The 17,561-nt window shown below is 43.6% G+C and overlaps 1 protein-coding gene across 1 annotated transcript in view; it reads right to left on the bottom strand.

The window, feature by feature from the left end:
• Nucleotides 1-1,600: 1,600 nt before the first annotated feature.
• LOC8038638 (60 kDa SS-A/Ro ribonucleoprotein) overlaps nucleotides 1,601-17,561 on the bottom strand; it is a 31,696-nt gene continuing 15,735 nt past the window's right edge. The window contains exons 7-8 of the mRNA XM_029973974.3: nucleotides 9,489-9,658; nucleotides 1,601-7,329 (exon numbers count right to left, since the gene is read on the bottom strand). Of these exons, the coding sequence (XP_029829834.2) occupies nucleotides 7,197-7,329; nucleotides 9,489-9,658 (303 nt within the window). The 3' untranslated portion in view covers nucleotides 1,601-7,196. The remainder of the gene's footprint in view (nucleotides 7,330-9,488; nucleotides 9,659-17,561) is intronic.

Below are 17,561 nucleotides of genomic sequence, written 5' to 3'. Positions count from 1 at the left end.
GATAATTTCCACCAATCTTCTAATCGCCTCTTTGTCACTGTAATCCTTTTTTCTTCCGTCCTTCCATCGTCGCCAGTAAAACCCAGGGCCCCCGCCAAATCCGTTACCCCTTCAGGGAGGGCAGGGCAAAGCCCCATGCACTTCAAAACCAAGTGTTCCACTGTCTTGCTATTATTATGGTAGGCGGCACATAATGTGTCCGTCTCCTGAAATTTAGCCCTATACGTCCTCGTCCTCAAAGCTCCCATTCTTGCCTCGAACAGCAAAGCACTTCCCAGTGAATTGTCGAACAGTCTTTCCTTTCTTATGTCATGCTTTCGTGACCTGTACACTGTTAAAGCTGATTTCGCCTGCATTCTCCCCTCCCACGTTTTCCTCTCTGCCTCTTTCACCCCCTTTTTCACTGAAGTAGTCTGTTCAGCCCTATCACCAGTGTGTAGGTATTTAAATGTAAGCTTTCGGGTTCAGTTTGTCCATTTTGTGTTTAAACTTTTCATGTATAAATACTTGAATACCTTCCGTGCCCACCGCGTATCATCCATTTCGGTCAACTTTTGTTCAAATTTCAACTTGCTGATTGCTTCCCTTCTCTCAAAAGACGACCATCCCATGTCCCCCTGTACTCCCTCATTTGGTGTTTTTCCATGTGCTCCCAGCGCCAATCTGCCTACGCTTCTTTGTCGAATTTCTAATCCTGATTGAACCTCGGATTTCATGCACAGTACTGCATTGCCAAAAGACAGTCCTGGTACCATCACTCCTTTCCATATACCTCTGACCACTTCATATCTGTTATAGTTCCATAGTGCCCCCCCCCTTGAATTTTGCATATGTAAAATTCTAGGTTGGGAAAAAGGTGGTGGTCTTTTACAAGCATCTGAATCGATATGCTGACCTCCATTTCTGGAAACACCTGCATCTGCCCCTAGTGAAAACTGCTTACTGTTTTCATACTTCATTAATATATCTAGAATTACTTTCACAAGCAGTTTTTTTTTAAAATTAGTTCTGTATCTAAAAATATTGCTAATGATTTGCTGGAATCCAAACTTTTCAATCATTAGTTGAACAATGCCCTTTTAAGTTATGTGCTTGCATTACTGAGTATGGCACGACCATAAATGCCCACTTCAACTTCTTTCGTTTTTAGTGTACATTTGCATGTTAGAAATATGGGACCCTTTCTTTCTTTCAGCCCATCACCTAACAATCCAGTTTTGTTTGGTACGCGAAAAAAAATCTTGTCATAAACTCGACGCCACAAGAGGCTTGTGGTTTGTCCATGTGCTTGCATCTTTTCCAGCACTGCAGTTATTTGACATTGCTTGATAATTCATTGGAAACAATTCAGTTGAGATTGGTGTGAAGGCATCTCAATATTTTGTTGCTTCTTGGGAAACAAATGATTCTGCCAGTAAATACAAGTGACATGATGGTGGGGACAGATGCTGACTCTGGTGTTTAAGCCCCCTAGACACCCTTTACTAACAAGTTTTCTGCCACCATGATTCGAAACTAAAGGTGCACACTCAATAGGGGAAGCCTCGAGTTCATAAGCAACGAAATTTGTTCACACATGAGAAAAGGAAGGAGTCGAATGTTCATGTCATGAGATCACCTTTATTTTGCATAATTTCAGAGGATTACTTCACATTGAAACAGCAATGGGGAGAATGGATGGACTCGTACTGGATGATTTCATTTTTGTTTTAACAGCCTTGTTGATAGTTGACTTATAACTAGGGTTCTGCATTTCCACTACATACTGATAAGCATAGAAAAGTAACCCCCGAGCCTGTTTTATCGAAATCAGGAAAAACCAAAAAACCTTAAAGCTGTCGTCAAATAAAAAAAATGAGACGTTTACAAATCTCCGTAATGTGAAATTAGAGTGCAGGAGGAGGGGAGGGTATGTCGCTCCATACCCCGCCCTCCTCCTCCTTAACCCGCTCAACTTAGCGGAGAAATTGACGTCACGTGACTGCAACACCAATTCAGTTTCCCCGCTAAATTTAGCAGGGAAAATGACGTCACATGACATGACGTCACCCATGATCAAATTCAGTTCCTCTGCTAGATTTAGCGGGAAAATTGACGTCACGTGACAACAACACCAATTCAATTTCCCACTAAATTTAGCGGAACAATTAAGCCGACGGCGACACCGCGAAATGGGCACCCAAGAGCTGCGCTCTAAAAAACTGCACGGATGTTCACATGACGTGATGCAAACGGACAGCACCAGCTGGCACCTACACATTGGCAACATTCTCTCTCACGGGTGTGTTTATGCCATAGAGCAGCTTCTGCTTGCTCCGGCGTATGCTTCGGCTGGCTCAGCATTGCGCGAAAGGCTTAGTGCACCGAGCAACTATGAGATCCAATTGAGGCAGATTCTCTGGCATGGGCGGGTATGCGTACCCATAGTATGTGGCGAGTTTCAGAATCCTCCCAGCACGAACACTGCGTAGGCACGTAGCACACATTTTGAAGGCAGTCAGTTCAGTGTCCGGGTACAATGACTGAAGAACCTTGTGGTGAGCCACCAGCAAAGACACTAGGTCTCACGTAAATCACAATCAATCACACACAGAACAGCTAATGCGTTCCATGCCAACAGCCAGGGTGAGACTGAGCGGCAAGCAAACGGGTGACCGAAAGCGAAAAAGAGCAGATGGCACGCTCTCCTGGCACCAAAGCCAACTGCGACAAGCGTTTGTATGCTCTGTTCGTTTTTGGCAACACGAGGCTTGGCCAGTACAAAACTCAATATGGCTGACGCTGTAAAAAAAGAAAAGAAAAAGCAAGCTTCATGGGAGGAAATCTTTATGTAGAGCTCTATTTTGTGTTCACCCCGAAAAATGTCCCCCACTGGAATGTCCCCGAGGCTGGTTTTTTCTTTGGAAACTGCACCTCTTATCTGGTTTACTTCGCGTATCAGTAACAGCCCAATGAATGCCGTAATTTTGTCCAACACCAAAAGTAGACGCAAAAGAAAAAAAAAAGAAAAGACTGGTGGGAAAAAAATTAACATTGCAAAACACACTCCGGAATTCAAAGAGCAAGGAACCCTGAAAATGCAGAACCCTACTTATAACTACTTAATTGTGTCAACACTGAGCTTAATACAGTGGTCTATTTCAAAACAGTCGAAGGTGCAGCACAAATCCGACTAAGCCAATGTTCCACAGAAGTTGTTTCGGTTATTGTTCCTGGGAAAACAGTTCAGCAGAAGCACTTTTGTAGGTGTGAATACATGTGACAATTCTGTTTAATACACATGCTGAGCAAAGATGTGAATCCAAGAAGTTTCCACAAAATGACACCCATATCCTAAAGTTTTTTCTCATGTGGGTTTGCAAAAGGGGCCTATTCATTTATCACACATACTATAAAAACATGGCTGCTATATTACTCTATAGATTTTACCTTAAAGTTCTCCTTTTAACCAATGTATAAGCGGAAGAGCATTCAAGAGACAAACCACACAGCAGCTTGTGGCTGAGCATATAAATGATTTAGCAATTGTATTCAATAGAAAGCAAACATTAATGACACTCGTTAAGGCAAATACAAATGTTTCACTCTTTGTGACCGGGCCTATGCCTTTTACTTATATATATATATATAGGGCAACACACTTGTAAACTGCAGAACATTAAACTGAAAATTGATAGTCAACATTTAAAAGGTCGAAACATTCCCACATACCTAGCAGATTGTAAAGCTGCCTTCTTTTTTAATGTTTGGTATTACATGAACGTTCCAATGTGTTTGGGGAGAATTCAGATGTTGACAGCACCTGTTTCAACCACTTTTTCTGCTTTGTCCCCGATGTGTTGGTGCTGACTTAGTTTTTGTTAAAGACTATCTTGAGTGGGTTTCACCAATGGTTTCACGAACTTGGGCAGCAGTTCAAACTGCACGAGCATAAGCAAGCACTAGGCTTTATTTGGTAAAATAATGTTGGGGCAATCAAATGCAGTATCGCTAAGTGCTCAAGGAACCAGATGAAGCAAAATTGAGAAAAGTGGGCATACCTAGCATACAGAGAGAGGCTGCAGTACAATTGTTTCCATTTGGGATGCTGCCTCGAGATAATTGACGGCCCTCGGTCCATCACGATATTAGCATGCATTACATACAAAATACATTAACTAAAAATTCACTACAACCTTGAATGAATACAGAGCTGAATACATGACCATGAACCTTTGAGTAAACTATTGCAGTGCTAAGGCAAACTACCCTTGACAAACGAAAACGTGCTACGTCGCAAGCTCCGACTGCGAGCTCGTGAAACACCGTAAACACGGATATGCGTGTCTTTACCCCGTTAGCTCAACCTTTTTCCAAATGTGAACCCAGAAGTGAACCAAATGTTAACCTTTTACACAAAAGTAAAAAGTAACCATGGCTCCAGAAGATAACCACCTAGAGTTATCGAGATTTACTACACGCCTCAGCAATAGAAATAAAAATGAACTAGTATATGGAAGAAGTAACATGCATAACCAGATCTTGTAGAAGACAGTGCACTAGTTACATAAGAGGCCTAAAATAACATAGAGCGAGACAGGGCTCGCCATGCAGTTTCCCTAACTTGCAGTCATAAATGAAAACGCCTGTCACAAGCTACGCCTAAGTCTCTCCTGCAAAATCTCATTCACACAAGTCATGTCTGTGCACTCAATGCAATAAAGAAAGTATAGCAACTTTCAGTTTTCCACTGAATCTGATTCCTGTAAAACTCTTGTCACCAAATCTTCAATAAACCATGCACCTTTGTGCTCCACAGCGGACAGAGGACAGACACAAGCAGTTGATCGGTGCACATTCATCACATACAATGCATCACCTTTAAGCTCTGAAACACGATTATAAATAGAATAAATAAGAAAAGTAACCACTCCGAGGCAATTTCGCCGACGCAGTGGCTACCCCCATTACCTTGTGTAAAACCAGCATAGGTACTCTAGTATATATACGACACCGAGATAGTACATATGTCTCTTTGGTCAGCTTAGCGAAGCCAAATTGTAGGAAGGCATCCAAAGTGTCTATTACTATTTACATGCAACAGGCCTCCTTAATACCACCAGAAAAAAGAAAGAAAAAAAAAAAAAAAAAAAAAACTCTATTTGATACCATGTCAAAGACATTAGGACTCAACATTTAAAAATGTATGGAGACGACAGAAGGACCTATAGTTAAATTAAAAGTTGTTGAAGCGCTTGGAAGGGAAGAATTTTTGGCATGAGGTTCGTCGATGGTTGCTATGCTAAAATCGAACTGGTATTGTCTGTATAGAGGACAAACAACAGTAAGTAGGCCTGTGTTTGGGTAATGTGGAGAGGCTAAAAACAATCTCCTCGATAAACATTGTGCTATAACGTTTTGCTACGTTGTGCGGCTACAAATGGGACGTCACGTGGCACTAGTACATGGTATATAGTAGTGCTATTTGTAGCAGAATGTCATAAAAAAATAAAATTAAAAATGCTTATAGGTGTTAGGATCATGCTGGAAGGCAACACTTGTTTAAATCGCCATGAAAGACAGCTGTTTCTCATTCAAATGAAGAACAGGAAAACTACTATAGTATAATGGCCTAACAGTACACCAAACACTGATGCCGTAGTACCCTAACATAAAAACAAACCGCCGAAACATTTGGCCAGAGGGGTTTAAAAACAGCAGCTATGTTCAAAGTGTATCCACAATTTGCACGACGTGATAAACACACTAAAAAGGGCACTGAATCATCACCACCACCAAGGTTAATCTGGCCCCACAGTAACAACATTCCTCGTCACCTACAGAACCATCTTATCTAGCAAATAATTATGGCATGCATAAAACGTCTCAACATTACTACTTCAGAAGCACGAGCGCCAACATTTGTGTTGCAACCACAGAGAGAAGCGTTCGGAATCAAACGCATCTACTCTGCAAATACGGTTGGATGTTCTCAGATTTAATTTTTTTTTTTCTCTAATTGACGAGCAAAAGTTGAGTTTGATTTAATATTTGATTATAAAACAATAATACAAAATGGAGTTTTGTATCAGCGCCCTTAAGTGTCCAGGTTCTATAAAAACCCTGGAAAGATGCACCTGAAAACTTCTGCCTGCCCCGAGATCTACTGACACAACACATTGTTTTTACAGTTACAAAGAACCTTTCTGGGTACCTGAAATATATTTTTTTGCTTTTGCAATGTTTCACTCACCAATGGTGGCCTACTTGCTGGGTAGATTTGATTAAAATTTTACTCGAGAACGTCCAATCCAGCATAAAAAATTAGGCTGGCGATACATAGTGCCACTGTGCAAGCTCCCAAAGGGAGCAGAGTAGTGCATTCCTTTTGTCCACAAACTATGGCAACAAAGAGAGTGCCAGGGTTTTCAGAGCAGCTGGTGCTGGTCATATGATTCCCTCTCCTGCCCCCTCTCGTAAAAGGCCCCAGATTTTGCTTGCTAGGAATGCTCTAGCAAAAGAATGTACCGAGATGAACAGGACGTAGGCAGAATAGGCAACTAAAATTATGAAGCAGCCCCTACGCTTCTCTAGATAACCTTTACACAAAGATGGTAGAACAATAAAAGGTTTGGCAGAAATTGAGTACTCGCCAAAAATTTCCGGGGGAAAGAACTAGGTAGCAGACTACATTTGTCCCGTGAGAAAGAAGCAGGCTGGCTTGGTTAAAGCTAGTCACATGAACGGAAGGTTTCGCATCGTTAGGGCAACCTTGAGCATGCTGAGAAGTGAAGGCGTAAGCTGGCTGCCTAACGTCCGCACAATCAGAGCCCCTCAGGTTATTCCCAGTTAGATACTATGATTAAGAGCCTGTCCAAAGCTCGAAACAAATGAGCGCGTTTTCGTGAAGCATGCATGCAATGTTACCGACAGTTTTTATACTGCAGGCTGTCTAGTAAGCAAGCAAAGTGTGGTTTTCTTCTGTTCTCTGTGCATATGCGAGCAGAGCTGGAGCCGCGGTGCTGTTCATCACTAGTCGTTGAGAAATGGCGTTCTAAGTTTGCGATACTCTGCTTCCTTCGGGACCATCTACAGTGACTTTAGCGACACGTGTGTAAAGAGAACGACATGGGCCATGCACAAGTTGTACATCCTCTTGAAAATAACAAATAAGGCTGTGATTGGGAACCTGGGAGAGTGGCGTTCCAGGGCCGCCCTCAGAAGAGGCCCGAGGCAAAATCTTGGATGATGCGCAGGACATTTGTGTCAAAGCCCGCAATGTCCAACATTCCAAACTCGTCGGGAGGAGCAAGCGAGAAGCCATGGCTGCACATGGCACACGTGACGAGCCTGTCGAAAAACCAAAGACCTTCGTTTGAGTCTCAGGGTAGAAAAACTAGTAAAACGAGATGTAGTATGTAACAACCATCAACGCAACAGGACATCTTTGGGCTATCGTTGCTTCCTTCCTGAACTGACCGCACATCTTGTTGCCACATCGTGATTTACTTGGCTCTGTACATACACCTACCATTGATATGGTGATCTGCATCCTGTGCCTGCATTGTACTGCAACATAAACTTAGAAGTCCTTTTAAATGTGTAGTAGCATTTAAAGGCCGGCTCTTAGTCATTTTGTGCCCAAGCCTGGTATGTAGCCTCAATATAATGTGCAGCAAGAAGTGTGCACTCGCCGACTACACACTTCACATGTAACTGGAGACTGCTCTTGAAGCGGGGGCTTTCCTCAGTGTGCACTCGGCGGCAGCAAAGTGGACCACATATACTATAAAGTCTTGCTTACGAACTTTGTGCGCCACCAAAGCGGCGCAGAAAGGTGAAAAGGGAAGGGTGGGGGATATGGCCACAAAACAAGATCACCAGGCCCACAGCGACACGAAGCCAGTTGCCGTTACACAGCAACTGGCTTCGTGTCGCTGTTCATGACTTGGACTGCTCATGAACAGCTCGAATGAGCTGTTCATGAGCAGTCCAAGTGCCAGCTCATGAACAGCTCATTCGGCGCGGTGTGTAATGTGAGCGGCAGACTGGTTTTGGTGGACGTGACCAAAGGCAATCTAAATTTCATGCGTTTAGAATGCTTTTGGCAAATGCCAAAGATAGAAGCCAATTTTTTTGTCAAATATTTTGAACTTTTTGAGCAGCATATGGCACAAGAAATGTTTGGACATGGGCAAAACACTTTCCAGTGTGGTCAGATTTAAAATCTGACAGCAATGATACAATCTTGATTTGAGCATGTTAGTTTGGAAATTAACAGACTCTAAGTGCTTACTTTCATTCAGCAGATTTTTATTTTTAATTTTGTTTCCCTTCAGTTGTCATAGTCAGTAATACCTGTACATACATCGTGTTTTGTAAAAACCTAAGCATTATTTATGATGCCGCTTCACTTGTAGTCACATTCTCACCAATTCCCGTTCCATGTTTGATGAACATGAAGTGTTTATGATGAGCAGTTGGTGCCCAAAGTGAAAAGCATTATTTCATTGTCCTTCGTAAGTAGGATAAGCATACTGAGTGCCAACATGCACACACCCCATGATGGTCACATCCATCACTCGGCGGATAGGTGCATTTATTTTGCCGAACAGTCCCCAAGATGGACAGTCTAAATGTGCACAATGATAGACCCGAGCTGGAGATGTTTCGCTGCACTTTGAATAAATATGATAAATGTCAGCGAACATGAAAATTGCTGTGCGGAGTAGCGTCCTGCCTCACCCAAGGGTCCCCACAAGCATTATATCCGTCGCTATATTTTCCCAGATCATATATGCTTTTATCACAAACCCCCGAAAACAAATCAACAATGTTCTGCTGTATGAGATGCTTTTATCACAAACCCCCGGAAACATATCAACAATGTTCTGCTGTATGACTCAAACCGTGAAACGAGCGACAAAATTCCCCAGTTCAGATGAAGACGCCACCCTCCAATGTCCACCTCCCAAAGGCTCCACAACTCGCAACTTAAGAATGCAAAACCATGCCAATATGGGTCGGTGAAAAAAAAGTTAGCAGCCTCTTTGGCATTTCCCAAAGGCATTCTAAATGCATAGAACTTATATTGCCTCGCTGTTTTTAAACAAATTATTGTTTTTCTCTCTCACTTGACAGCCTTTCTTCATGCTCCTCCTTTTGCGGGCACAACAGGAAGGCCACTAAAATGCACATTTCTAGAGTTTTGCGAATATATAAAGGCACCAGTGTCACGCGATGTCACGGTGTGATGTGATGTCACAATGTAATGTTGTAGTGTCACCTGAGGTCACGTGACACTGACATCAGGCATGATGACTGTCACGCTGATGATGTCATGTGAAAATGATGACACCATCACGGTGTTCACGTGATGACGTCAAGACAAGCTTTCTAAAATGCCGGTACGTCACACAAACACCGTCATGTTGTAAGCATGACGTCACCATCGAGGATACATGCCACGGACTCAAAAGTGCATTAAAAAAAAAAAGCTGTCGACTCACTGTGCCTGTGGGAGGTTCAGGGCCTCTCGGTACTCCTTGAGGGCCTCTGCGGGATGCACGTCCCATGCCTGTGTCTGGTTGTCCGTGCACACCAGGAACAGGTCGAATGGACGCTTCTGCTCTCGGGCCCAGCGCAAGGGAAGTGACACGTTCACCGGGCCCATGGGCGTCTGTTGGGGGAACATCGGGAACTACGGTTCGGCTTCCCAACATTCAAAACTCAACCAGGAACAAAAGTGGTGACACAACTTTTAATGCTCAAACTGCACGCTGATTAACACCCTTAAAAGCAGTCCAGAACATCACATCCTTGCTTCCCGATCTTGCCATTCCTGGTGGGCACAACCAACATCTTTCTGCATATATTGTCCGGTTTGGCAGAAATTTTATTTGTGAAAGCTTCTTTGGCTCATCAGACATCAGGGGAGGGGGGGCACCAGATTTAGTAAAGCCTGAAAAATCGACCGCAAAGCTCAACGCCGATTAGCTGGTGGAAAGGTCACGTGATTAATGCTGATTGGCTGATTCTGGTGAGTATGGGAGGTTCTGGAAAACCGTCAGGCTTTAAAACCTGGCTGGTGTCAGTATCTTCGTCCCAGGAACTAATATTAAGTTCATGTAAACACTCATTAACTCAAAGTCATAAAAACTAGAAAAAATTGAAGATGAGCGGGTGTTTCGAGCTACGCGAGGTAGTGAATTTTCGTTGCACTGATCCCGCGCTGTGGGAATGGAACCCTCCAACAATCGTACCAACTGACTAGACACTCACAGGGCACGCTGCCCTGTGGGGAGAATAAAACAACTGCAACAAAATTATCAACAAGCAACACTCACAAGATGAGGCAGCAAAACCAAAAAGCAAAAATTCAAAAAAAAAAGGAAAAACCCACAAAAAGAAAGAAGAAAAAAAAATGAGGAGCAGAATTTAACGAGATAACCTACCAGGGAGAGATACAGAGGCCGAGAAAAATGGAGGCCACTGACTCAACCACTGCCAAACTTTAATAAAAGAAAAAAAAAAAAAAAAAAAAAAGGCAAGGCAACGTATGTTTTTGAGGCGCCCAATGATACCCAATTTTCTTACAGCAGAGCTGTTAAGGACTAGGTTCCCCAGGATCGTGTCCGGTATGTCGACACAAACCTACCTGGACAGCTACTGCCATCTATAAGTGACGGCGGCAAGCACACAACCAGTATGGTTTCCGCCGTCGCTCGTAGATGCCACCAATTTTTCCAGCTATTCGTAACTCCAGCGCGCCGCTCGCCCTCCCACGGACTAATGGAGAACCAGAGGAGCGGGGACGGCAGCGGTGGTGGCGGCGCGGAAATGGTGGCAGGGACTGTCGGCCTTCATGCGTGAAGCCGTTTTAACGAAAATAGGGAGCGCGTTGAAAGAGGAATTCTTGTGCTCCGCCTTGCAACAGCCTTCCACGAAGGACCGGGATGTCTAATTTCATTAGGGACCTTTTGTGTATAGCATATACTGCGGATTTCTGGTCTTGTGCATGGCCGCCAGCTCAATCTGAGCTCAACGTGACGGAAAACGCTACCGTTAATAATGAAGAACTTTATAGTAAGGTCTATGAAAAGTCTATTCTTTGCCATAAGTAGGAGAAAACTCACGCAACAATATGTCGAGCAATACAAATTGGGAATGGGTTTGCGTTTTAAGACCGTTACAAGGAACATGACCATTTATTCCAATCACTTTAAAAAGACAGAATACCCATACTTGCTTTCAGGTAATTACAAAGCAAATAAAGAAATGCTTGAAGCATATCAAGCACGTCTGTGTTAGCCAGCCGTTTGTGAGGAGAGCTTGGAACGCGCAGTTTTGGGCAGAGGGCCCACAATGTTGCAAATAACACGGTACAAAAAATGTATGGTATATTAAAATATTTATTTTGGATAGAGCAATAAATAAAACCCCTAAACATGCCGATTATGTTAATAGGCATTTTTTGCATAGTGTACAACACCCCTAAACTTCAGTTGAACGTAGAGCGCACGGACGTTCAACCGGCGCTACCAACTTTCACAAGCGGCTTAATAGCGAGTTGTGCAACTTATTAAAATAGCTTAAGTAAGTGTAAATGACCGTAAAAAAAAAAAGTAATCGCGTTTTTTTTTTTTTTTTTTGCTTTACTGCAGAACCTTGGTGGGTTTTTTTTTTCGGTACTCTTTGATGCATACTTTAGCTGTTTAATCTCATATTGCGCCGCCATCAAGCCTGTCGTAAAAGTTGGGGCCGTCAGTTTGATGTCGGAGGGCTGCACGGCGAACCGAAGTTTTGGAGTGTCGTATAAATAACAAGAAGTGTACGGACTACAACATTTTTTTTTAGAGTGATGAGCACGGCAACGCTTTTGGCGCGCACTGAAAATTGTGCTTTAAAGACGCAGCGCGAGCTTGCGGTTGTAATGCTACACTGCACGGTAACCTGCGGTAACAAACTTTCTATCAATAACAATAGAGCAGCTTGATTACGTGTTGCAATACACAAAAACCGGGACAGTGAGCAGCGAGTTGTGAGGCTGTGACGCGAAGACACCAATACCGTGAACGCTGCTCTTCTGAAGCTTGACGGTCACCGTGCACGGCTCTCTTTTTAGAGCACTAATGGCCAGGCAAAGCGCAAACATATCTTCATCACCCTTAAAAATATTCTGCCACAAACAGTAACGTGGCCGGTGCCTAAAACACGCTCGCTCACCTCAAATCTTCGCAATTTGAGGTTCTCTCCGTCACCCTAACCGCTTCCCTAACCGCTTTGCATTTGTGGACAAATAAGTAAATTTTAGCGCGCTGAACAGCGTCAGCGATCAGGCGCATGGGATATCCTGGAAAATCTATCCCCGTCTCTTCCGCCATCTTGGAACTACCGCCCCGCCACCTATAGGGCGTTGGAGTTGCGAATAATAGAAGAATGGATAGTTGGGCGCCGTTGGTGGGAATTCATCGTAGGAAACAGCGCAAAAAACAGACGACGACGAAGAAGAAACGCACAGTGTATTGAGTGCAGCTCTGCTGGTCTTCCTTCTTCACGAGAGTGGGAAGGCTGAACGTATTTTTACTTTTTTGTGTATTTCTTTTTGGATTACTCTTTCTGCATCAACCAATGTTTAGACCACCAGTACATTGCTTGCTGTGCCCTGCCCGGTTCATTTTTTGTGGTTGTTACATTTGATGTCAGATTTTGAGATATCCGAGGTCAGTCCTGAAAACTTTCCAGATAAGCAATGAGTAAATGCATGGTTCCTATGGGAGTTAATTCCATAACGAGAGAATCTTTGAACTTTTGAGATAGCCAAGTTCGAATTAACGAGGGATTACTGTACATGCCACGGGCAAAGTTATCTGCCGAAAAACCAGTGGTGTATTCAGAAGGGGCGTCCGGATATCTGACCCCTCCTCTTCAATTTTGCATGCGTAAAGGTTTAGGGGAGGGAAACGAGGAGGGGGGGGGGGTCTCAAACATATGACATATTAGAGATGCTGCAGCAAACTTTTTTCAAACCTGAGGTTCGAAAGATTCTAAAGCATTTCAAAATTTTGAAGTTATTAAATAAAAATTCGATGAATTTCTAACTTAAAATTTTTGGTGCTAAGAAATTCAATTATTTTCGAACTTCTGAATTTTTTGCACTATGGAATTCGACAATTTTCTAACTTTCGAACTTATACACTAAGAAATTAGACGATTTTCAAACTTTCTCGAGTCTGCTAAGTTACAAAGTTTGACAAACTTTGAACTTCTGAACAAAAGTTTGACGAAGTTCATACCAAGTTTGCCCCCATAGGCTCGAGGCAACAAATATAAAAATAAGTGGAGATTGCACTGGAGTTTTCCTCGGCGGATCGTGCGACAAACGATTCACTTTTAAAGCACTGAATGACCCCTTTGAAGTAGCTTCGGCCTTGTACCTCATACTTTTTTTTTTTTTACTTCTGCACAGAGTGTCTTTTGTGCACAACTCTGTAGGTTGCCCCGAGGCCACCTGCGAGCCAACACATCCCTAATATGCAGGCTTGGAATTCAACCAAGGCCCTTCGCTCGGGACGTTCTTCATAGTTGTTTTTGAACGAAAGTCCCCCGATTTCCTCGAGTAAGCGGTTGATTGGTGAAAGGCATGCGGAGCGCGACGTCGATGCGCCACAGTGAAAGCTGGGTTAATGCTTAATTTATCATCATTAGTAACCACCTGGTTACTAACGAAGAAGAAAAGTTCCAGGCGGCGGCAATGGTTAGCCCAATGACAACCGGTCGTGACCTGGGCCCGTTTGCTCGAAGCGCTAACTGCGGCTAAAGTTAGCCGCAGTACCTAGGAGAGAAATTCTGAAATCACGTGACTGGCCCAGTAGGGATGCGGGGAAACATGGCGGTGCCCTGGTGAGTGAGCGCTGCTCGCTTTGGAACTAATATGTCGTTGTAGCTGCAACATCGGGTGCGTTAGTCAGCAACGAATGGTGCAGGAGGCTTTCACTTTGGCTTACCTCACTTAAATCGCAAAGCATGAGCAATGACCTCGTCGCATTTTTTTAGATAGTCTTTAGGTTCTGGCCATTCCTAAGCCTAAATGAATGTGATAATTGTTGGCATGGCAACGTCTTTGGAAAGCGGATTGCCTCGCCTCAATTGGCCGGGTATTGATAGCACACAAAAGAAGACAGCGTCCCAATAGACCGTTTTCTAAATTACCGAAGCATCGAGGAGAACGCTGGAAGTGCAATTCTACAGTCTGCGCGTGCTGGCCTTCCTGTTATAAACGATTCGAAGTAAATAATCATAATAAGGCTTTGACGAACGTGCGAGCAAGGCAAAATTTGTTTTAGACTTTTTGCTTAGGAGAATTACTACTGCAGACGCCAGGATGTGCAACGCGTGTGACTACTCTCGTAGCATGCACCTCGGTGCTTGGAAAATTCAGAAAAAGGTCTATTGAGCGCTGTCTGCTTTTGTGTGCTATCAATACCCGGCCGATTGAGTCAAGGCAATCCACTTTCCAAAGATGTTGCCATGCCGACAATTATCGCGTTCATTTCGGCTTACGAATGGCCAGAACCGAAAGACTATCCAAAAAATGCGGCAAGGTCGTTGCTCATGCTTTGGTAAGGCAAGGCGAAAGCCTCCTGCACCATTCGTTGCCGACTAACGCGTCCGATATTGCAGCTACAACGACATATTAGTTCCACAGCGAGCAGCGCTCACTCACCAGGGCACCGCCTTGTTTCGCCGCATCCCTACCGAGCCCAGTCACGTGATTTCAAAATCCCTCTCCTAGGTACTGCGGCTAACTTCAGCCGCGGTTAGCGCTTTGAGCAAACGGGCCCTGATCAGCTGTATTATTGGGGGTCCCCTAATTTTTTAGTCTGGTTGTGTTCTACTCAACCTTGACTTGTGTTGGGTGCAGTGCCTGTGTCCAGAGTTTTCATCGTCCCACGGGTCATCCCACCAAAAATAAACGCTCAGTGCAACTGAAGGTATCCGGGAAGCCTGGATGTCTTTATGTGACTGCATTGTCCTGTATATTTGGTTGTCTTATGGCAGCATCGCATTTAGACAATGTTTGATTGGATTGCAAAGAAGTTTGAAGCCCGTTCACCAGACTACCGTCGGGCTTTTCAATAAACCGTTCAACCAGTTCAACGCGTGTTTCATACGTTTCGACAAAAAACGAGTAATACAGGTAGTACCGCCAGTATACCAGAACCGGTAAGGAAGAAGTATATTTACGGCATAAAAGAAATGTGCAACGTTTTCAGTAAATTTTTAAGCCCATTTAAAAATGTTTTTTAGATGAATTAAAAAAAAAAAGGACGCTTAAGCTTCTTCTTTAGGAGTGGGACACGATAGCTACACATATAAACCCTGGCTTGTTCCTAAGCCGTGCAACCGTGTCTGCGTGGCCTAGCGTGTCTGGCTTGCAACCGAAGGGTCGTGGGTCTGAATCCCACCTCTGCCTAAAACTCTTCATATTTTTCCTTTAAGACAAATCAATTACTTTATAAAGTGAAATTGTTTTATACATGTAGCGACCTTTCATTTGCATTATATGTCATGTTTTAATCACTTTCGTTCCACACGTTACGTCACATTTCACGTGACCGTTCTGGATGGTTTGAAATTCCCACGCAAAGTCATGTGGCTGTGACGTCATGATTCTATCGACCGATCAGGGTTTTTGTGGCTTTTCCGGCACACCACCAAGGCCGGCACTACAAGAGCTCCTTAAAGCCATCGCTTTAAAACTTAATTAAAAACTGCGGAATTCAATCTCTGTCCATGAAATTCAGACTTTGATCATAAAACCAAAACTTTTCAACTTTCCGAACCTGTACCTCGAAGAAATTCCAAGTCCCCCCCCCCTTTAAGTTTTTCGAACTCGAATCTTAAAATTTTTTGAAATGTTCGAATTTTTCAAAGATCTGTCAAAAAATGGGAAATCTTCGAACTCGAACTTTCCGAAACACTCACATCTTCAAATTTAATGAATTCAAACTTCAACAAGGTTCTAATGTTGTGACCTTTTCTAATTCATTCTTTGGCTAGGTTCGAAATTTTCTAAACTTTTTGAACATAAGCTTCAGGAGGTTTGCAACATCCCTACCTATGATACGTTGACGCCCCCTCAGGAAACACCTAGGTACGTCTGCCCCTGTGAAGAGTGCCGTGAGCGTAGAAGCCAGGCTCGATCAAATAACAAATTTTATTGGCTGTTTGGATGGAGAAAGGTTCCTGGTTCGGAGGTTTGTTGATGATATCTTGGTTTGTGCTCCGAATCAGCTTTTTGCTACTCGGATCCATGATTTTATTTTGACCGCTGCACCGGAATTAAAATTCACCTCTGAATCAGCGAAAGATGGGAAGTTACAGTTTTTGGACTTGCAACTATTTAATAAAGGGGGGCTTTGCTGGTCTTATGGTAGGGAAACCGTAAAGAAGGTTCTTTCTAGATGGAGTGCTCATTCTAAACTGGTAAAAGGGGGGGTGGTGAGATCATTAATTGGCAGTGCACTGAAAAAATCTTGTTCTCATTGTGTTGGTAACGCTTTCGACGTTCAAACCAAACGTCTACTGTCAGCGGGTTATAGTTTGGATTTTATCGTTTCTAGTGCACGTAGACTGCTTGTACGCGCGTCGGTGACCGCTGAGAGGGTTCAAGGTAGAGCTTTTGCTGTAATTCCTTATTTTCATGGTTTTTCTCATAGCCTAAAGGCCTTGGGTGCGAAGTTTAACGTTAATGTAGTTTTTAGGACGGACTTCCGTTTAGACAGGCTTACTCCGTTTTCCTTCAGACGTGAGCGATGTTGCGGGAAAAAACACAGAGATCCCTCAGTCTCCTGTGTCACAGAGGTAGTCTACAAGATCCCCTTTGACTGTGGATTGTGTTATGTTGGTCAGACGGGCCGTTGTTTGAATGACCGACTTGGGGAGCATAAAAGGTGTGTAAAAAATTTGGCGCAGAATTCTGAATTGGTTAATCATGTTAGTTCTTGTAATTTTTGTTCCCCTCTTTGGGAAAAGACTTCTGTGTTGTGTAACGAAAAAGAATTGTTCAGAAGGCTAATTAAGGAGACTTTATGCATTCGCGAGCGGGGGAATTGTGTCAGCCAGCCGTCCTTGGTGATCACTGATCGAATGAAAGAGTTTTTGCTTGTTTGACGGGAGCTTTGCAAACCTTGAAAAAGGCGGGGGGGGGGGGGGGGGGGGGGGGGGGAGGGGGACCGGGAAGCGTTTGCTTTGAGTAAGAAATTTGGGGATTAGGCTTTAGCGGTTTGGAGGTCACCATGTGTGGTGACCGTGGGGTTGTTGTTTGTTCGAGTGGTCGGCGCCCTTTCCGGGGTTTGTTGGAGCCGGGGAGGGGCTTAGGCCGTCTGGGGTGAACGCGTTGGCCGTCTTGTTTTTGCTTTTGAGCTTTTTGTTGCCCTTTCTCTTTTCCTTTTGTGTAAAAGTCTATTTATTGGTATGCTTCTATCAATAAAACTTCAGCTGCGTTTGAGATTTTGTTGTGTTTGTCCGTTTTTTTATCGTTCCCCATCTCAGGGTTTACAAGATGTCGATCACATTCC

This window comes from Ixodes scapularis, unplaced genomic scaffold (genome assembly GCF_016920785.2).
Source record: "Ixodes scapularis isolate PalLabHiFi unplaced genomic scaffold, ASM1692078v2 PGA_scaffold3__209_contigs__length_174095766, whole genome shotgun sequence".
Lineage (NCBI taxonomy): Eukaryota > Metazoa > Arthropoda > Arachnida > Ixodida > Ixodidae > Ixodes > Ixodes scapularis.
The sequence above is the reverse complement of the archived record's forward strand: the minus strand, read 5'-3'. Positions and strand labels throughout refer to the sequence as shown.